This window comes from Mustela nigripes, chromosome 3, assembly GCF_022355385.1.
Source record: "Mustela nigripes isolate SB6536 chromosome 3, MUSNIG.SB6536, whole genome shotgun sequence".
NCBI classification, from domain to species: Eukaryota; Metazoa; Chordata; class Mammalia; order Carnivora; family Mustelidae; genus Mustela; species Mustela nigripes.
In genome coordinates, this window is record NC_081559.1 from 133,641,189 (window position 1) to 133,663,625 (window position 22,437).

The 22,437-nt window shown below is 36.1% G+C and overlaps 1 protein-coding gene across 1 annotated transcript in view; it reads left to right on the forward strand.

The window, feature by feature from the left end:
• Window positions 1–22,437, forward strand: part of PREX2 (phosphatidylinositol-3,4,5-trisphosphate dependent Rac exchange factor 2) — a 187,643-nt gene that overhangs the window by 21,149 nt on the left and 144,057 nt on the right. The window contains exons 9-14 of the mRNA XM_059395513.1: window positions 1,121–1,269; window positions 6,551–6,636; window positions 13,601–13,737; window positions 16,402–16,519; window positions 18,464–18,648; window positions 20,630–20,791. Coding sequence (XP_059251496.1) covers window positions 1,121–1,269; window positions 6,551–6,636; window positions 13,601–13,737; window positions 16,402–16,519; window positions 18,464–18,648; window positions 20,630–20,791 — 837 coding nt within the window. The remainder of the gene's footprint in view (window positions 1–1,120; window positions 1,270–6,550; window positions 6,637–13,600; window positions 13,738–16,401; window positions 16,520–18,463; window positions 18,649–20,629; window positions 20,792–22,437) is intronic.

Genomic DNA, 22,437 nt, shown 5'->3' on the forward strand with positions numbered 1-22,437 from the left:
AATACAGCAATAAACAAAAGAGACAAAGTCTCCTGCTCTCATGGAGCCTACTGGGAGTGTTATATCCCAAATATGTAAGATTTAAAGTATTCTCACCTTGGTACCTGGCTTGTAAACATGCCTTAATCCTCAAGCAAGCTTCTAAATATGGAAATCTTAAATGAAGACTGTGAGAATAAGTAAAGTATGACTTTTTGCTTTTAACCTATTTAAAGTTAGTAGCAAACTTCTATCCACCCTCCTATCTGCTAATACCCAAGGTATCTTTTACCAAAACACAAACTCATGCAAGACAGTGTTTTCGGTACAGCACATTAATTTCAAATGAAATAACTCTGGTTAGCTCATACTTTGTTAGTGGGCTGGGCCAACTAATGACTAGTTTTAGTAATTTTCTGCAAGAAGGAAATGTTTCTCCTAGACATTTTCTGTGGGTGTTCTTAGAGCATAGCTTCATCTGATTATGTCACTGATTAAGTGCCCTCTCCCAGGTTTTCATCATTTCTCTGGTAACCAAAACAGCATGTAGTTCAGAGGCAGTGGGATTGGTTAAGAATGGTGGCCTGGTTGTAATGCAGAGATATTGTCTTCTTTGCAATCTTTTCAGATCCTGACAATCTGTGATTTTTTGGAGCTCTTTTCCAGGCCATTCCTCTCTCCTGCCCTGGAGATGTTTATGCTGTGTCATGTTAGCAATGCATATTCAGTTGTCATTGTTGGCTATAGAGAGGTTGAATCTCTCTGAATTAATTGGATATAAATGGAAAAGAGTAAAAAAAAAATTAATTAATTAATTAATTAATTAAAGGATGAAATAAGAAAAAGAACTATAAGATTCAACCGAAAAGAGGGCTACAGGAGGAGTACAAAATTAAGTCATAAAAGAAGGGGCAGGGAAATTCAGTGCAAATGGGTGATCAAATTTAAAACTAGGTCAAAGAGAATAACTGTGTTATCTCCCCCACAGTTCTGTTGTGTGAAATTATATAAAAAACATTGCAGATGTTTTGAAATGTCAAAAATCTGTAAGTTCTAGGTCTTTTCATTCTTCTAATTCTGTGAAAAAAAAAGATTCCTTATTAAAATATAATTTGATTTTTTTTCCCTATTTCTCTCTTAGATGGCTGGCATGGAAGTTGGGAAAAAGATTTTTGCTATTAATGGTGACCTAGTTTTTATGAGACCTTTCAATGAAGTGGATTGCTTCCTGAAATCATGCTTAAACAGCAGAAAGCCTCTAAGAGTTCTTGTGAGCACAAAGCCAAGGGAGTAAGTTGTATTTTATGTGGGATTTTAAAAATTAAACATAGGTGAATAAAATAGAAAAGTTAACTAAGTGCATGTCTAGAATTAAATATCACATTACTTGGGACATTTAGACCTTACCAAAATCACTAATACTGGTCTTTAATGATGGGAAAAAACTACATTGCTCATGCTGCTAATGCTTGCTCCTTAAATCAGATAGTTTCAGCAGAAATAATACTTCCTCCTTGCTGCCCAAATTTTCCTGGTCTGGGTTAGGTTGAGTCTGATTAAAAGTGAAGAAAACTGGTAGAACACTTGATAATAAGGAACGTATTCCCCATGTTCAGCTCTAAGAATTTCAGGTCTATGATTTGGTGAGATATTAGGTTTATAATTAAATGCTTTTAAGAAATGGGAGCACAATTATGTGAAATACACTTGCATGCTTGCTGGTACTTAGTGATATGTCAATACTTTTTAAAAAAATGCCTAGTTATCTACCTACCTATGATTAAGGAAAAAACCTCATGTTTATTTTAGCCAATTCAGAGAGTATAGGTTTTCTAAATGAAGATGTGTTTCTTATAATCATATCATCCATAAATAGCCATTACTTTTCTGAAATTCAGTGATAGTTCATTTTTTGAAGTGCTGTACAGATTTACAGAACCATGTATTTATAAAATCATGCATTATAATCTGTTTTTTTAATTATAAGAGATTTTGGATATACTTGGTAGACATTGGCTTTTCTTCTGCAAATCATTGATGGTCTAGTGTTTCTGTGTCACATTTCCATGATTTGTTTAACCAATAAGTTAATTCGTGTAATTTATGTGAAGTACTTCATGTAATGTTTTAATGTACTATGATTATATCAAAATTGCTGTTTAAAATTTAATTTTATCGTTTCTTACTTGTAATAAGCAACTTTATTCACTTTAAGGTAAATGAAGATTACCACTTAAAAACAAAAGGTTTATTTTAACTACTTAGGAAAATATTCTCAGTATATATAGCATAGTATTCTTCCCTGCCTTAATATATATATTCAGCAATAACTAGGTGTACTCTTTAACTTCGTAGTTGAAATGCAGTGTAATAAGCTAGAATATATGTGCTGCCGAAGCAAGCATGCAATGTAATGAGCTAGATTCTATGGCATTAAGTCATCAAGGTCGATGTTAAAATGTACCAGGAAAAGGGTGAGTGTGACTCATTAAAATTACTCATTTAGGAAGACTTTGGTCTAGAGGGCAGAGAGTAGCCATAACAGTGTCTTCTCTCTAAACCTATTGTTCATCTATTACTCCCTATTAACCCAACTCTAAGTAGGGTAAGGCTCACCTAGATGCCTACCTCTGGTCACTTTGAGGACACTTAAAAGGAAAAGCACAGACTGGAAAGGAATAAGGGGGTCATAGCCCAAATCAATCATTAGTCAACAAAAACGTCCTCCCCTTGCTCCCAGTGCCCCTGATTTAACCCTGTAACTACTGATTCACTGATCATAGACATTTCAACAGTTGGATCATTCTGAAGTCCTCAACTTTAAGACTAAATAGATAGGGGCAAATCTTCAGTCCAGGAATTAACTACTAGATGAGCAACATTAGAACCTGTGTCTCCTGACTCTTCCTGCAGTGTTTGTCACACAGTATCTGGAACCCCCTATTTCCTGTTCAGGTTCAAGCTTCTGTTCCACTGCTTGCTTGCTAATTGTGTTGCTTCAACATCTTCATCCATAAAAAAATGGCGATGATGAGTGTCTGTGTTGTGGAGCTGCTAAGAACATTAAATAAATTTAGGTTTTTAAAGAACTTAGTGACTTGTTCAGCACATAGTGTGTGCTCTAGTGATGTTTTCTGTGATGCTTGTCTATTCTCTTATTTCAAGTTTTCATTGCTCCTTTACTATATCAGAAACATTTTATATTGTATTTCAAAACAGTTTTGAGGATAGAGTACTCATTTTTCATCTTTTACTTTTATTTATTTTTTAAATATATTTTTAAAAGATTTTATTTATTTGATAGAGATCAGAAGTAGGCAAAGAGGCAGGCAGGGAGAGAGGAGGAAGCAGGGTCCCCACTGAGCAGAGAGCCCGATGTGGGGCTCGAACCCAGGACCCTGAGGCCATGACCTGAGCCGAAGGCAGAGGTTATAACCCACTGAGCCACCCAGGTGACCCCTCATCTTTTACTTTTAATTTGCTTGAAATCTATAGCCTTTTCTTTATGTCCTTATTCTAATGTATGATTCCTATAAATCATTCTTTCATATTTTCTTACAATACCCACTTATACTTGATGTATTGTCTTGTCTGGGGTTAAGGAGGAAAGCAGAGATATGAGAAGTTAATCCAATAGAAGTTTTCTTTTGAATCTAGCTGTATTTTACACTTGATAGCATCAAAGAATTTTTCAAAAGGCTTTGTAACAGATTATTTAGTGCACTTACATTCTATGAGAATGTTCCTTTTGTATAATTTTAATTCTTCGTTTAATTGATAATATAGTGGTCCCAGCATGGAAACATGTTTTCCAAAGATCATTTGATGAAGAGGGCCCCAGTATTATTACCAAAATGCACCTCATAGTGTTTGTACAAAATTTATAAATCTATAATAATTTTCTTGAAGATTAGAGTAAGGTCAGCCTTCACTAGCAATATTAGAAGGACAGAAGACCTTGCTCAGAAAGAACCAAGAAGGCTGCTATGAATTCCTCACAATCCACAAAAGCAACAATGGCTCACCATGGCCTGAAAGCTTGAAGTTATTTCAACAAAAGTGAACTCTCATTTGTAATACATAGAAGCATGAGCTACTTCTACTTTTTTGGTTCATGCTCAGAAAATGCATTTATTATTCCCTTTTTCTTTCCCTTAGTTATCTTCCATTTTCAGGTATCTTTTTTTTTTTTTTTTTTTTTTGACAGATAGTAATAACAAGGTGCTATTCAAAGGAAACAAATACAGCCTTATACACCAAAAAGTATGTAATTAAGGATAAAAGATAAATTTGTCCAGTAACCTCTACTCCACCAATATGTAGATCACTTCATAGTGTATAGTCTATAGTGTGTAACCTAATTCATAATATGGCTTTCAAGTTTCCCTAAAACAGATAATTTGTATTTCAATCAAGAAATGCTGGACTCTGATATAAGGATTGCCACTCCTGCTTTCTTCTGATGTCCATTAGCATGGTAAATTCTTTTCCACCCCCTCACTTTAAATCTGGAGGTGTCTTCGGCTTAAAATGAGTTTCTTGGAGGCAACATATAGATGGGTTTTGTTTTTTTATCCATTCTGATAGCCTGTGTCTTTTGATAGGGGTATTGATGGGATTGGGAGGGAGACAAACCATAAGTGACTCTTAATCTCATAAAACAAACTGAGGGTTGCTGGGGGGAGGGGGTTTGGGAGAAGGGGGTGGGATTATGGACATTGGGGAGGGTATGTGCTTTGGTGAGTGCTGTGAAGTGTGTAAAAACCTGGTGATTCACAGACCTGTACCCCTGGGGATAAAAATATATGTTTATAAAAAATAAAAAATTAAAAAAAAAGATAATTTAGAAAGATGCTTCCAGAGTTAAAAAAAAAAAAAAAAGAAAAGAAATGCTGGACTGCCTGCCTCATGTGTATTCCAGATCACAGGACCAGCCGTCTGCCGCCAGACACTAACGCTGTATAGGGCTTTCTCAGGGGTTCTAGGCACAGCGTTGCTCAAATTGCTCTAGCAGCTTTTTTAATATACTGTAAGTAAGTGCTGCTGCACCTAACTTCAAACTCTGTCTAATGTGCCCTTGAAGTGCCGCTGACATATACTTCATGATTAATTCATCATCTTTTGGAGAACACATTTGTTTCTTGGGCATCTAGGGCTATCCATCAAAATTTACTGCATTGTATTCGTTTGTCTTTGTTCTGTACTGCAATTTATGATACTCATTTTTATAGTTGTGATGTTCCGCCTTATCTCATCTTCTCTGCTTTTCATTGTTGCTCTCTGATCTCCGGCTTCCTTCTGTGGAGTGGCTCACTTATTAGTGCCAAACTGGACATCCCTCATAGCAGCAGCTTACACAGGCTCTCCTTTCCTTCAGCTTCTTTTCCACATGGCTTCATTGAAAATATTTCTTTTCTTATTTAGGTTTTCCCTTTTGATGTAGTATTATTTTTAAAAAAAAAATTTTTTTAATTAATTAATTTATTTATTTGACAGAGGGAGATACAGCAAGAGAGGGAACACAAGCAGGGGGACTGAAAGGGAGAAGCAGGATTCCTGCTGAGCGGGGAGCCCGACAAAGGACTCCATTCCAGGACCTTAGGATCATGACCTGAGCCGAAGGCAGATGTTTAATGACTGAGCCACCCAGGCGCCCCTTGATGTATTATTCTTTCCAAGTTTCACTGAATAAATACTGAAGTTAATCACATTCTTAAATTATTTTGGTGTAGTGTTTGGCCGATCTGTTCTTTATTACTAGCTTTTTGTTGTTGTTTTTTGATGAAGTTCCCAACAGCTAGGATGTATTAACTCTATGTTTCTTTTATTAGTTTTCACAAAGAAATTCCACAGTGCACTGTCTTCTTTGCAACAGTAAATTAAGGAGTTGGGTGCCTGAGTGTCTCAGTCTTTTAAGTGGTCAGCTCTTGATTTTGGCTTAGGTCATAAACTCAGGTTGTGAGATGGAGCGCTGAGTCTGAGTCTGGTTCCAAGCTCAACAGGGAATCTGCTTGAGGGTTCTCTCCTTCTCCCTCCCTGCTCATGCACTCACACTTTTTCTCTCTCTCTTTAACATAAATAAATTAATTTTAAAAAATCAACTAAGGAGAGAAGCTTCCATTTTATTGAAGTGCTTACATAATTCATAGCATGATGTAGGGCAGTTGACCAAAGATTCCTTTTTTAATCTCCACTGACACCCTGCAAAGTAAGTTTTAACTTTCTGTGGAAAGTCAAGCTCAGAGAAGTTAAGGAGTTCATGGAAGTTATTCAACTATCAAGTGAGTAAATGAGGACTCAAAGCTAGTTTTTCCTGATCCTGGAGCCTGTTCCTTATTCAGCATATACCGTGCACTAGCCGTGCTCCATTGAGGAAGTCTGTCATGCAGGTCTACTGGGTACCTGTGTGAGGGCATGCACCCTATTTGTTTCCTGTTTCTAATTCAGTCAGTGTCTTTTATACAGTAGACTCTCAACACATTTATTTAAAGAATGAATAAAAGTAGACATATTGTATTAACCAACTGTGGCATTTTAACATCATCTTACCCTATTTTCTGACTGATTTTAGGACAGTGAAAATCCCAGATTCAGCTGAGGGACTTGGATTCCAGATACGAGGATATGGCCCATCAGTTGTCCACGCAGTAGGAAGAGGTGAGGAATTCATCCTGCATGGCAGACAGCTTTTCAGCGTATTTGGATATTGCCTGCTGAATAAGAATATGTTCAAAACGTGCATGGTCATGTTGTCATGTATTTTCTCAAAAGTATTTTTACTTTATTGGCTCAATGGCAGTACATTCCTAAAAATAATCATGGGACGCCAGGTGGCTCAGTTGATTAAGCAGCTACCTTTGGCTCAGATCATGATCCTGGAGTCCCAGAATCGAGTCCTGCATTGGGCTCCCTGCTTAAGCAGGGGAGTCTGCTTCTCCCTCTGACCTCTCCACCCCCCCCAACTCATTCTCTCAAATAAATAAATAAATAAAATATTTAAAAAAATAAAAACTTTTAAAAATTGTAAGGCATATTTATCACTGTTAGAAACTAATGACATGAATGGAACCAGAGCGTATTATGCTAAGCAAAATAAGTCAGTCAGGGAATGATAAATACCATATAATTTCACTCATATGTGGAATTTAAGAAACAAAACAGATGAACATAGGAGAAGGGAAGGAAAAATAGAATAGGATGAAAACAGGAAGACAAACCATAAGAGACTCTTAACTCTAAAGAAAAAAATCAAGGGTTGCTGGTGAGTGGAGAAATGGGGTAAGTGGGTAATGGGCATTAAGGAGGGCACATGATGTAATGAGAAATGGACATTATATGCAACTGATGAGTTACTAACTTCTACCTCTGAAACAAATAATATACTATATGTTAATTAAGTTGAATTTAAATAAGAAATTTTAAAAAACTGATGAGAGTATAAGAATGCAACTGATTTCTGTACATTGATTTTGTATCCTGCCACATTACTGAATTGCTGTATGAGTTCTAATAGTTTGGGGGTGGAGTCTTTTGGGTTCTCCATAGAAAGTATCATGTCATCTGCGAAGAGAGAGAGTTTGACTTCTTCTTTGCCAATTTGAATACCTTTTATTTCTTTTGTTGTCTGCTGTTGCTAGGACTTCTAGTACTATGTTGAACAGCAGTGGCGAGAGTGGACATCCTTATCGTGTTCCTGATCTCAAAGGGAAGGCTGTCAGCTTTTCCCCATTGAGGATGATATTCACTGTGGGTTTTTCATAGATAGATTTTATGAAGTTGAGGAATGTTCCCTCTGTCCCTATACTTTGTATAATTTTAATCAGGAACAGATGCTGTATCTTGTCACAGGCTTTTTCTGCATCAATTATGAGGACCATGTAATTCTTCTCTCTTCTCTTATTGATTATTCTATCACATTGATTGATTTACAAAAGTTGAACCACTCTTGCATCCCATGAAAATATAGAAAGGGAAATTAGAGAATTGATTCCATTTACTATAGCACCAAGACCCATAAGATACCTGGGAATAAACCTAACCAAAGAGGTAAAGGATCTGTACTCGAGGAACTACAGAACATTCATGAAAGAAATTGAAGAAGACACAAAAAGATGGAAGAGCATTCCGTGCTGATGGATTGGAAGAATAAACATTGTTAAAATGTCTATACTGCCTAGAGCCATCTATACTTTCATTGCCAATCCTGATCAAAATTCCACTTTTCAAAGAGCTGCAACAAACAGTCCTAAAATTTGTATGGAACCAGAAGAGACCTGAATTGCTAAGGAAATGTTGAAAAAGAAAAACAAAACTGGGGGCATCATGTTGCCTGATTTCAAGCTTGACTACAAAGCTGTGATCACCAAGACAGTATGGTACTGGCACAAAAACAGACACATAGACCAGTGGAGCAGGATAGAGAGCCCAGATATGGACCCTCAAGTCTTGGTCAAATAATCTTCAACAAAGCAGGAAAAAAATATACAGTGGGAAAAAAAGGCAGTCTCTTCAATAAATTGTGCTGGGAAAATTGGACAGCTGTGTGCAAAAGAATGAAATTCGACCATTCTTTTATACCATACACAAAGATAAGCTCAAAATGGGTGAAAGACCTCAACATGAGGCTGGAATCTCTCAAAATCCTGGAGGATAACATAGGCAGTAACCTCTTTGACATTGGCCACAGCAACTTCTTTCAAGATATGTCTCCAAAGGCAAAGGAAACAAAAGTGAAAATGAACTTTTGGGACTTCATTAAGGTCAAAAGCTTCTGCACAGCAGAGGAAACAGTCAACAAAACAAAGAAGCAACCCACAGAATGGGAGAACATACTTGCAAATGATACTACAGACAAAGGGCTGATATCCAAGATTTATAAAGAACTCCTCACACTCAAGACATGCAAAACAGATAATCATGTCAAAAAATGGGCAGAAGACATGAACAGACACTTCTCCAAAGAAGACATACAAATGGCTAACAGACATTTGAAAAAATGTTCATCATCATTGGCCATTAGGGAGATTCAAATCAAAACCACATTTGATAGTAATAGTTAGTATACTATATAAAGTATAGTAACTAGTAATGATTTAAGGGAATGACTTTTAGAGCCCACATAGTGTATAACTTGCTGCTATAGAAAGAAATGTCATTATAAGCAAAGAAGCTATGTGTTCATCTTAACCAGAGACATACATGCTTTTCATTACCAAGAAACATAAAATGTAAAGTATCTTCATGTGATCACCCAAATATTAGTCTGGAAAATTTGGAGAGGGGCATTGCTATCAGAATCAAATTGATCAAGAACATATGAGCTAGACCTTTATTACATTATAAAATTGCCTTTGTTAGTGTATATATGACATAAATGAATCTTATTTCAAAAACTTGTCTTTTCACTCAGGTGTTTAAAACATATAGACTAATAGATATTTAAAACATTTCCAACAACTTATTCTTATTATATAACTGAAATGGGATATATTTAATACTCAAAGGGGATAGTCGATACTTCCAAGATCTTCATTTTCACTGAAGACAAAAGAGTAAGTCACATTATCAGTACTATAAAATAACTGAAAACCTGATTGAATGACGGTGTGCTTCTGTCCTTACTACCGTGTCATTTAAAGAGCCGGATTCTTTCTTTGGAAAGTAGTTGTAGGGTAGGCCCAAATCTGGTTCCTATGCTCTTTGCTTCTGAAGAGTAAAAGAAATGCTTATGTGCTTTTCCTTTCAGATGCATATTAAAGGGAAAGATACTATTCAGTGGTTTCTTTTTGCACAGTAATTTTGCTATAAGAAGGAAAAACTTATTTCCCTTTTTCTTCTTTGGTGCCTTCCCATCTCCACATACTAGAGTATATCTATAACTGAGATTTTACCTTTGGAATCTAAAATTCCAATATGCCAATTTCTTATTGCAATCTCCCATCACTTTGGTATTCTCAGCTTGTTTTTTATTTTATTTTGTTTTGTTTTGTTTTGAATTCATTTGGGACTTCCAGGCTCTGGATCCTTCTTTTTCCCCTAAAGCCTCCCTTCTTTAGCAGCCTTATCCCATGGCAGGTCACCTCACTTATTCTTGCTAGCATCACCAGGGTCCTCTTGTCCTTATTCTTCAGGTGCACTAAATCACCTCTTTAGCCTTGGATGAACTTAATCATCCTATTTGCTTTTCCTCCTGAGTGGGGAAAAAACTATCATGGGTGTGGAATTAGCATTATCCCAGTTCGCCGTCTTTTGCTGGGCCTGTCTTACTATTCAGCAACCTCTTCATGTCTCTCATCACTTCCCTCTTTCTCTCCTGTCTCCCAAAATGAACTTCCTTTTTCACCCCACAGACAAATTCAGGGTCCTAAGTATAAAGCCCTCAGAGCCCCACACCTTTTTCTGTACACCCACATCTTTTCATCTTTTGCTGGTTCTACCACCATCACCAGCTTCCTCCCACCCTAGAGGAAGAGGTGTTTTTTTTTTTTTTTTTTTCTTTTTAGAGTTCAAGGTGAATTTCTCAATAAGTGTTCTAGATCTTATGCCTTCTCTGGAGCGCCATGCTGTCCAGTATTCCCTTCCAAAATTTCAGCCTTTTTTTCTTGGATTATTCTAGTACAGGCTGTGAGCATGCTCAATTCTTTCCCACTAAACTAAACAAACAAAATGATCTTAAACTAGAACAGCAAACACAGAACTTGTCCCTTTTCCTTCTTTTCCCATTTAGATCCACAAGGAATTGGCGTTGCCTGGGACCAGTTAGAAATGCAGAATCTTAGGATCCACCCAGGACATACTGAGCAGAATCTACATTTTAATGAGATCCTCAGATGATCTGTATGCACATCCAAGATTGTTAAGCTCAGCTCTAGAATAGTGCTCTAATAACTTTTTTTTGTCATGACCAAACTTCCTGAAATGCTGTTTGTATTTTCAGCTGCCCTTTTTCTCTTCCTATTTGAGTTTTAGGACAGTGCTATAGACATCCGTCCCCATCTCTCCCCACCCATGTCTCCAAAGCCTGTCTTACAAGAGTTATCATAGTCTTGACTGAAAAATACTACGGACATTGATAACATCTGTATTAATTTGAGCTGTCTGTGGCATTTGATTAAACCGACTACTGTTTGCAGAAAACGTTCATCTCTTGATTTTGAGATGAGGCTTTTCAGATATTTCTCCTATCTGTCCTCTGGCCAGTCCCTTCATCTATTGTTGGCTCCCTTTTTTCTTCTCTGCCTTCTTGTTTTCTGTAAGAAATCTTATTGATGCTCTTGCTGGAGATGTTTAAATCTCTGTCTCCACCTCAGACCTCAGCATCTCTCTAAGTGAACTTCCCATCCATTCTCTGAACTTGCTTTGCCTTTTGTATTCTCTTTATTTGAATGACTATCTACTCAGCCACCGAGTCCAAAGGTAGAGGTGTCATCCTGGGGACCATAGCCTCTTCACAAACTCTGTCGTCAAATATCAAATACTCGATCTTGATTGCAGTAGATGCCTGTTATGATTTTGATTTTTTTACTTAAACTCAGATGATTCATTCCCTGTTTGGGGTGGGGGGAGGGTCATCTCACTTGTGCTTAAAATTCTTCAATGCTTTTCCTCATGCATATATAGTAAGGTTAAGGTCTTAGGACTTCACATGGAGTAGGCAAGGACTTCACAATCTGGCTCTGCTTGGCTTTCCAGGGTCTTCACCCACCACTCCCATTTTAAGCTCTCACCAACTGCTCACGTGCTCCCAAATGTCCAGGTTATTTCTTGACTCAGTGCTTTTTTTCAGACTATTCTTTCTGTGAGGAATGTCCCATTTCCCTCCAAGACCTACTTCAATCCAGAAAAACCACTTGGAATTTCTGGGCGTGAATTTTAGTGAGAAAAAACATATATATATATAGTTTTCCTTAATGTAAATTATGTTCTCTAAGATATTTCATAATTCTTTCATGAGAGAAATTGCTTACAAAATAAGGCTCTTCTAACATAAGTTTTATAATCACTTATATTAATTATATTCATTGTATCTATTAATGGTGCTATATAAATGTTGACTTGCTCAGAATATCAAATAATAATGACTTGAAAGTTTCTGAAGATCTTAACTCACTGGATATTTCACTTGCTTATTTAAGTCTATATCTGTGCAAATGAATGATAGACAGTTGCTGTCATCTGATTCATTTTATTCTCCACCAATTCTGTGGTTTCTGACCCTTTGAGGATATTCTGAATGCTTATTTTACTTAGCAAATCCAATCTATTTGTGGTTGCTAATTGATTTGATTTTTTTTTCTTAAGAATTTCTTCTGTTTGCATTTTAAAAAATGAAAGTGATTATAGAATTGATGAATCATTATATTGTATACATGAAACTAATATAATGCTGTACATTAATTATACTTTAATTAAAAAAATAAGAAGTAAGACTGAAATTTACAAGCTATTGTAAATTTCAAAAATGTTGCAATAACAGTTACTAAGAAAAACCAATGAAAGTGAATACTAGTTTAATATTTAGATATTTCATAGACTAAAGAAAGATAAGTAAGGCATACATTTCTGGCTTTCCATTTTGCCATTATGTATGCATATGTAGAAAATTAAGACTGACTAGATATACAGACACACAGAGAGTCAGGATGAAGCAGTAATCTATTGGCTGAAAATCTGATGACATGTGACGATGTGAAAGTATAATCTTGAGTTGAGATGGAGTTTCTAAGTAACATGCTACCAGCAAGTTCAACACTGCTATTTTAATGTTTTTGTTCAGTTGATAACTTTAATTTCAAGTTTTATAGTGATAACTGTAAATGATTTGGCTGCTGAATTCTGTTATAATTTTTATTATTTTGTACATTGTATCGTATACATCATTACAAATTAATATGAAAGGGAATGTTACATATCAAAATTTGTGACTTTGAATTCTAATATGTTTAGTCTTCTTGCAGAAATGTTTATTTTTATATTATCTGTGATTTTAATATAGTTTAACTAGATTTCCTTGTGATTAAGTTTCATTGAATGGGGAGTATGGAAACAGTGTTACTTGACATTTTGAGCCTTCTCAGGTTTATCTAAATCAATGGTAGCTTAACAAATTCCAGACTTATTGTACATAATTGTGTTTTTAATAAAAGGAATGTATATTTCCTTTAAGTTTGCATGCAAGAGAGTGTACAATATCGTGTGCTTGTGTGTGTGTCTAAGGCATGCAGTCAACTTACTATCTGCTATTTATAATACAGCTTTGATATAATCATCAGAATTGTACCTACAATAGATAATTAAAACCAAAAATGTCTCAATAAAACTATGAAATGTGAAAAAAAAAAGTTGAGAGGGAAAATAACTGATTAGTATTATAAAGGTCACTTTACAATATCCCTTCACATTCATTCTCAGAGAGATGGGAGAATATTCTCTTAATCACAGCTTGAATGGCCAGATGAAAAGTAGAAAAATGTTGAGAGGGCATTGCTATCAGAACCAAATTTATCAAGAACTTACTAGCTAGATCTCTATTATATTTTAAAATTGCTTTCCTTGTTGCCTATGTGATAAAAAGGAATCTCATTCCTCAAATTTTTGGCAATTTTCTCATTTGTATTTGAAGGAACTGTCGCTGCAGCAGCTGGTCTTCACCCTGGACAGTGTATTATCAAAGTAAATGGAATCAATGTCAGCAAAGAGACCCATGCCAGTGTTATTGCACATGTTACAGCCTGCAGGAAATACAGAAGACCAATGAAGGTAAATTGCCCTGCAGTATACCCGGATCTCATTGCAAACTTGGGTAGAAAGCCGAGAGGTCAACACAAGATAGTGCCAGAGATGTCTGTGTTTTCTACCTTTAGGTTCACATTTAAGCACAGCGTTGTAAATCTCTTGATGATTGCTTTATCTGCACAATTATTTATAATCAATTATGCTTAAATGATTGTGTCTTATTGTTAACAGTATTAATCATTGTTTAAAAAGTGCTCTGGGGTATTTTCATTTGCATTGTGATAGGAGTTTCCAAAGACCTAACTGTTGATCAAATTGAAATCCAAAGGTTTGAATTGTTTTCTTGACCCTTGTGAATGCTTTAGGATATATAATGGTCACTGTACATCTTTGTGGGTTTTATAGGGTCTATGATTGAGTTTTGGATATATTTATTTAACTGGATTTAGCTCTTAAAAGAAAATACCAAAATGTACTTATCATTACTTAAAATTCTAAGCATTATCCTCTGATTAAATTTCAAGAGCTGTAGAAAAATAAAATTAGAATGCTAATTTATAAGCAAAGCTTATCCCATGAGGTACAATTGCATATTGGGCTATAAGAGAAAATTCTCTCAAATTAATCAACTAAATGTAAAAGGAACTTTAGAGGAGAGGCTTTGTATTTTTTCCTTCATGCATAGCCAGGTACTCTTTTGGACTTGAGAATATGATTTTATGTCCAAACCAGAGAGAGGAGTGGAGTGGTTATTTTCTCATAGGCCAGGACTGACATCCTATAAAATACTGAACCTACAAGAAAATAGCTCATCAATTTTGCTTATTAATAAGGTCAAAATAGCAAAGCAAATTGGAATTCATGCATAGACTCATAGTTATTCTGGTTGATAATGGTAAAAGGCGAAAGATTTATGCAATCTGAAGAGAAAACAGAGTATGATTGGTAATGGTTTAATAAATATTTATTGGACTGTATTATTGAATGAATTTTTTTAAAAAGACACTTTTGAAATTATCAAAACTTTCCCCTTCAATTGGAATTTTGATAAGTGACCAAAGTGATTGGAGTTTGGTTCCTTTTCACTTTCCTTGACTGCCTTCTTAGAGAGGGGGTGGTTAGTGAAATGATTAAGAAAAGCAGTAAATAGGGGTTCCTGGTGGCTCGGTCGGTCACAATTGGCTTTGGCTCAGGTCATAATTGCAGAGTCCTGAGATTGAGTCCTGATCAGCGGGAAGTCTGCTTCTCCTTCTGCCTCCCCCACCCCAGTCCTGCCACCGTCTGTTCTCTCTCTCTCTCTGCCTCTCTCTCAAATGAATAAATACAATCTTAAGAACACTTATGAAGATTTTTATTTGGGTGTTATAGGCAACTGATAAATTACTCCCCAAATTAAAAAAAAAAACAAAACACCTTTTTTTTTTTTTTTAAGAAAAGCAATAATTAGAAAAATTCACTAGGCAAGTCACCTGCTCCATCATGTATCCATTGCCACAAAACAGACTGTCCCAAAACTTACTGGCCTTAAAACAAAAATGATTGATTATTTCCCTTGATTCTGCATCTGCAGATAGATTGAGTGTTGATTCCTATGAAGGTGCTGATGGGCAGAGTTTTGCTGGGAATGTCTGGGCTCTGCATCTCCCCCCTTGAGTTCTCTCACTCCAGAGCTCCTCCCTATGGCCTCCCTTTCCAGTCTAGGGAGTTGTCCTATCTGCATGGTGTCTGCCTTTGAAGAGGGCATAAAGCGATCAACTCTATTTAAACCATGCTTGCTAATATCCCTTTGGAAAAATCAGATCCCATGACTAAGCCTTGGCTCACTGTGAGAAGGAGCTACACAGAGGTGTGGATACCAGAGCATGTGGTTCCTTAGGGGTCACAACAAGTTACCAAGGGGTATTTGAATGATCGATATTAACTAGCCTTTTAATGATGGTTGGCAATATAGTAATGAAACACAACTGTGAAGTTAATATAAGAGAAAAATGGATGATGTAAATGATATCACAGTTATGTAGTGCAATTCAGTTTCATCATCTGACCTAGGAAAGGTATAAACTTTAAAGTAAATAATGCAGACCTGAAAGAATTTGCTTGGTGGCCATTTCCTCTTTCTCATTTATTTAGATGAGCATGCAATTGCTATTTTAATTAAAATATAGGATGATTAATGATATGGAAGGATTAAAAAAGTTACATCACTTGGGAACCCAATGAAATGAAAGATGTTCTTCCAATTTTCTTATTGGTTTGCTTCAAAAAAGCATTAACTGTATTAAATATATGTGTCAGGAGAGCATTTAAGTGGTTTGTATAGTGATACATGATTGATTCTTCAGAAAACTGTCCATCTCGCATTTATTTATTTAAAAATGTATTTTATAATTTAAGATATACTTGAGGCATTTAAGTAAGACACTTGGGAAATGCAGCCTATTTAGAAACATCTTTGGAAGATAAAATTTCAAGCCTAAAAAAAAAATCAATTTGCTAAATAATATACTTGCTGTTGACTTTTTATTAGTTTCTGATGTTGATTTTCTTTCTCTTTCAAATTTTATTATCTTTAAATAAACTAGAAGAATAAATAAGATTATCAACTCTCCTAAAGTGGGTTTGTGAAATGGATATACATTTTTAGAAGCACTAATACCTCTGAGGTTTCTTTCCCCCTCCTCATTCCAGCAAGATTCCATACAATGGGTGTATAATAGCATTGAGAGCGCTCAAGAAGACCTTCAAAAGTCTAACTCCAAACCTCCTGGAGATGAAGTAGGGGATGCTTTTGACTGCAAAGTAGAAGGTGGGTTCCTTCTTTTTCTCCTAATTTGTCATAGTAGTATTCTTTTTCAGTGTGCCTGTGTCTCATCCCAAGTATTGAATATCTTCTATGTTCAAGCAACTTTCTTAAATCATTATCACCAAATAGATGTTACGTCAAATACATATGTAATAATAGCTAGTCACTAACATGCCATTGTTGTAAAAACTCATCAAAAAAGAAAATCTCTCCATAGTGTTATTGTCATCATCCTTATTTTATGGAAGAAGAAATTAAAGCTTATTAGCTTAAGGGATTTGCCTAAGTCAGTAAATGGTAGAATGAGGATTCAAACCCCAGTTATAACGTGCTTCCTTGTTTTGAGTTTAAATGCTGTGTGGACTTTCCTAATCCAATGTGGTTCACAGACCAGCAGCTGCAGTTTCCCCTGGAGAGATGCAGAATCTCAGCCCCTGCCCAGACCTATTGAAACAGAATTTCCATTTTAAGAAGAGCTGATCTGTATGTGCACTAAAATTTGAAGCCTGAGTTTAGAAAGAAAGTCTATAGTCCCTTTGAAAATACTTTCTTGATTCAAGTAACTTTTACTGTATTCTAACATTAATTGTAATGCAAGAGACAATGTAAAAGTGAGAGGAGAGAGATCTTTTGATAAGGACTCATACCATTTCTGTTTCCTCTGTGAAGCAACCAGCAGATTACTGTATTAGTGGCCTCTTCCTCAAGAGTAAAGGGAGAGAGGCAATTAAAGTTATATTTTTGCATTGGACAAATACCTTGAATTATTGTTTCAACATTTTTCCACAGAAGTCCTTGAACCTTCGCTTACCTTTTCCTGGTATCTTTCCGTTCACATTACTAGTAGTTAACTCTGGACATCTTTATTGTACTACTAGGTTCTTCCAGACCAGCAGTTACACAATCTCCTACACACACTGATCATAAGGGCGGCGTACTCTGCCAAAAGCTGTGTTCCCTCTACTCCTACAAGGCCACTGGGTAGGAGCCACTAAGATCATGGGTGATATTAGAAATATTTCAACCATACTGCAGCTCCAAGGTTGTTATGACATACCAACTTTCTTAATTATTTAAACTAGAACAAATCTCAGGACCTTGTCTTGAGGCCTTTATTCCTCATTTAGAGTTAGCTGTTTTTGCTTATCATCATTAGTGCCACAGTGAAAAGGTTGATGAGTTGCTCTGATAATTTATTTCTAGCTATTCTGGGACTCAATTATTCTAAGATAAACCATTATTCTGCTTTTTCCTATGTTATTTTTGCTGTGCCTGCCATTCTGGGACTTAATTGTTTTTAGTTAACTAATATTCTATTTTTGCTAATTTAATATTTGCTGTTAGGTTTCTTCAGCTTTTAGGTGTTTTTATGCCACTAGACTGACCATTGGCCAAAAACCGATAGGAAGATAGTCCAGATGAAAACGTTATTATAGCAAACAATGACATTTTCTCAGTGAGCTATCTACAGAAGATATGCTGTCTGGGGGAAATTCATGCATCCTGTCTGCTGAAAAAAAATTATTATTGGATCTCTTTTCCACTTCTTCAGAATGGCTTTATAATTTTTTTCTGCATTGAACAAATATTCATTCAATGTTTGAGGCAATTTTAGGAGCCCTACTTTAAGTCATGCATGGTTCTAATAAAAAAAAATAAAATTGTTTGTGTAACGTTTATAATGGTATAAATAGGCATACATATGGTCCATAGATCAAAATAAATGTGCAAAGACTAGTCATGTTAGAGTGGTGAAATTCGGATCACTCAAACATATGTTTTTTTTTTTTTTTAAAGTGTTCTTGTTTTTAAAAAATGGTAATGAGACATCAGATATAGCCATCCTTTAAAGAAATCTTTAAAAATTATTCGGAGAGACTTCAAATTTTTTGAAGAGACTAGAAAACCCTTCCTGAATTTGTTGAATTCATAGTGTCTTTGTTCCAGAGGTAATTGACAAGTTTAACACCATGGCCATCATCGATGGGAAGAAGGAGCACGTGAGTCTGACAGTGGATAATGTGCACCTGGAATATGGGGTCGTGTATGAGTACGACAGCACAGCTGGGATAAAGTGCAACGTGGTAGAGAAGATGATTGAGCCCAAAGGTTTCTTCAGCCTCACCGCCAAGGTATGAGTGATCCTGGGAAAACAAGGGATTTTGTTCTAAATAAAGCCCCTGACACCACCCCCACCTCCACTTTAAAATGTGTAAATAGCTGTATGTGCTTCAGCTGTCAGCTCATTCAACTTTCTCTTCTTTATTTCCCCCATTACTCCATATGCATACAACCTTCCTTTTTATTGATCTCTTTTGGAGTACAGTGTGATGTTAGATGGGACTCTTGCCCAGGCAAATGTTAGTTGATTTGGCAAAGGCTTCTCTGCATTTAGTTGAGTTTGCTACATCTGTTGATTCAGTATCATGATTACCTTTCAGATGGTTTTTGTGACAGGTGGTGCTTTTTTAAATGTAGATAATCCTCTGAAAAGTATTTGAAGTCTTGAAATGTATTATAAGAAACTTCAAATTCTGCAAGTCTCATGTTTATTCCATAAAATTTCACAAGGCGTAGAGATCCATTTATGAATAGACCCTCAGACATTTATGTAATTCTTAGCTGGGAAGGATATCATCCTTAGTCTTCAGACTAAACCAAGATAGAGCGGGAGGAAGGGAGTTTTCATCAAATGGATGAAATATTTTAAGTGAGAGGTGACCCTGTGCTTGCTTTTCATGACCCCTCCACTAAGTAAATAAGTAAAGCTCCTAGTAGACCTTCCCCAGGCCTAAGCTCTAGTATTTCATCTGCTTTTCTATCACTTGGTAAGGATTCAGGTATTATATATAGCTTCCCTACTTTTATTTTTTCATGTTAACTCTTGTTTCATATATGAGTAGTTGAGATAGACTATGCACTATTTCAAAAATTCTTTTATGTTTTTGTTTTATATTCTAAAAGTCAACCTCAAAAATATTCCATTATTCTGATGCTGTCCTACCACTATATATCTTTTGATATAGAATCTGTGTTTTCAAAATGCAACCACTTACTATTACATTACTAAGGCAATCCATGTAAAAGTTTGGCACCAGGTTATTAGCATTATTTTATCTCCTTTTTCTAGCTATTTCAGATTTTCAAAGTTACATGGGTTATTTTATGTATGAGAACTGTATAAGTCTTGCAGATATTTCTATTTTACACATGAAGAAAAGAAAATAAAAGAAATTAGAAATTTAACCAAGATCACATGGCTAATGATAAAGCGAACTCTATTATTTAGAGAAGCGATTAAACAAAAAGCTTACACTTTATATTCTGTAAGTCAGAGAAGTAGAGGTGGTGAGGGAGCTCAAGTAAACATAGCATCTATATATTGTATCCCTCATCCAATATTATAAAAACGTCAGGTAAGGGTGTAACTGATCCTTGCAATCTTTGAACAGTCATCAGTATGACACGTAATTAACTCAACTCGTTGGAAATTCTCAGCGATCAGTAGTATGCACACACAAATACACACAAGTGCTGTCTTACAATTGATTCAAATAGCCAAAGGGACTTATTAATTGAATATATCATAGGGATGCTTTTATCAGATGGAGCTCAGACCCTGCAACTATCATTGATTTTACTTTAGCCGAACAATTTCTTATTCATTTCATTAGCAAACATTCGTTATATGCATTCTCTGTACTGGCCTCTCAGTAGAAGATAAGGATGCCATTCTGTTGGTTTTCCTTCATGTTTGTTGTTCTGCTACCAAACTGAGAAAAAAAAAAAAAAAAGTTCTGAGTAACTCCAACTAAAATACAGGCAGTGTGCTACCACACCAGAGCATACTGACTTATCCAGCAGGGAGTCTTTGAAGTCCACTCACTTTCCTCAGGCAACCTTTAACAGCTGGCAGAAGGCAAAGCATGAGGGGCCAAACACACAAGCCCATCACTTCACTGGGATGGTTTTACTGAACACAGAAATCCCAAGCAGCTCAGGGAAGTGTGCCGGGTAGGAAGGGTCACCCTGCATTCTAGACTTGTGAAAATTTTATTTGGCTAATTTTGAAGGTTTTCTTTTTTTGTTCCATGTGCGTGTGTGTTACTCCAGATTCTTGAAGCCCTGGCTAAAAGTGATGATCATTTTGTACAAAACTGTACCAGCCTTAACTCTCTAAATGAAGTGATTCCTACTGACCTTCAGAGTAAATTCAGTGCGATTTGTAGTGAAAAAATAGAGCACATATGTCAGAGAATATCCAGTTATAAAAAGGTAAGAGGTTTATGTATATACTTTGCATGGAATTATTGTTTAAATTATTTAAATGTCCAATTTAGTTCAATTCTTGATATTTTCATTACTTATGTACCAGTTTATTGAAATAGTAACATTTATATAACATTTTAGAGTTTTTAATACGCCTTTACATCCATTAGTCTTACTTGATCTTTATAAATCTGAAAGCTATCATTATTCCACATTTTTCAACTATAATAACTGAAGTCTAAAGAATTAAATTACTAGCAAAAGATAGAGTTGGGATGTAAAGCCAGGCCACTTAATTATGAGTCAGTAGTTCTTTTCCTTTTCTCTTAACAGAGGGACTCAAACTCTCAATCAGAAAGTACATGGAACACCGTCTCCTTGAAATTTATTTGACATATTTATTGAGCACATTTTGTATACCAACCACTATTCTTGGTGCTTAGAATATAGCAGCAAAGGAGAGAAGATCTTCCCTCTCAGGGTACTTACATTTGAGTGGGAAAAGCAGCAAAGAATTAAATAAATCTTTACAAGGGCCCCAAAGCAAAAACAACAACAACAGCAACAAAAACGGGGTGGTGGGGGAGGGGACCTGAGGGGGGTACAGGTAGTCAGAAGGATGGAGGCTTAGGCAGGGACCAGTGTAAAGAGCTTGGAAACTTTTTACCTTTAGGAACTTTGGAGGGAGTTTGGATTTTCTTCTCACATCAAAGAGAAGCGATCAGAAGCTTATATTTTATTTTATTTTATTTATTTTTTTTTATTTTTTATTTTTTATAAACATATATTTTTATCCCCAGGGGTACAGGTCTGTGAATCACCAGGTTTACACACTTCACAGCACTCACCAAAGCACATACCCTCCCCAGTGTCCATAATCCCACCCCCCTTCTCCCAAACCCCCTCCCCCAGCAACCCTCAGTTTGTTTTGTGAGATTAAGAGTCACTTATGGTTTGTCTCCCTCCCAATCCCATCTTGTTTCATTGATTCTTCTCCTACCCACTTAAGCCCCCATGTTGCATCACCACTTCCTCATATCAGGGAGATCATATGATAGTTGTCTTTCTCTGCTTGACTTATTTCGCTAAGCATGATATGCTCTAGTTCTATCCATGTTGTCACAAATGGCAAGATTTCATTTCTTTTGATGGCTGCATAGTATTCCATTGTGTATATATACCACATCTTCTTGATCCATTCATCTGTTGATGGACATCTAAGGTTCTTTCCATAGTTTGGCTATTGTGGACATTGCTGCTATAAACATTCGGGTGCACGTGCCCCTTTGGATCACTACGTTTGTATCTTTAGGGTAAATACCCAATAGTGCAATTGCTGGGTCATAGGGCAGTTCTATTTTCAACATTTTGAGGAACCTCCATGCTGTTTTCCAGAGTGGCTGCACCAGCTTGCATTCCCACCAACAGTGTAGGAGAGCTCCCCTTTCTCCGCATCCTCGCCAGCATCTATCATTTCCTGACTTGTTTATTTTAGCCATTCTGACTGGTGTGAGGTGATATCGCATTGTGGTTTTGATTTGTATTTCCCTGATGCCGAGTGATACGGAGCACTTTTTCATGTGTCTGTTGGCCATCTGGATGTCTTCTTTGCAGAAATGTCTGTTCATGTCCTCTGCCCATTTCTTGATTGG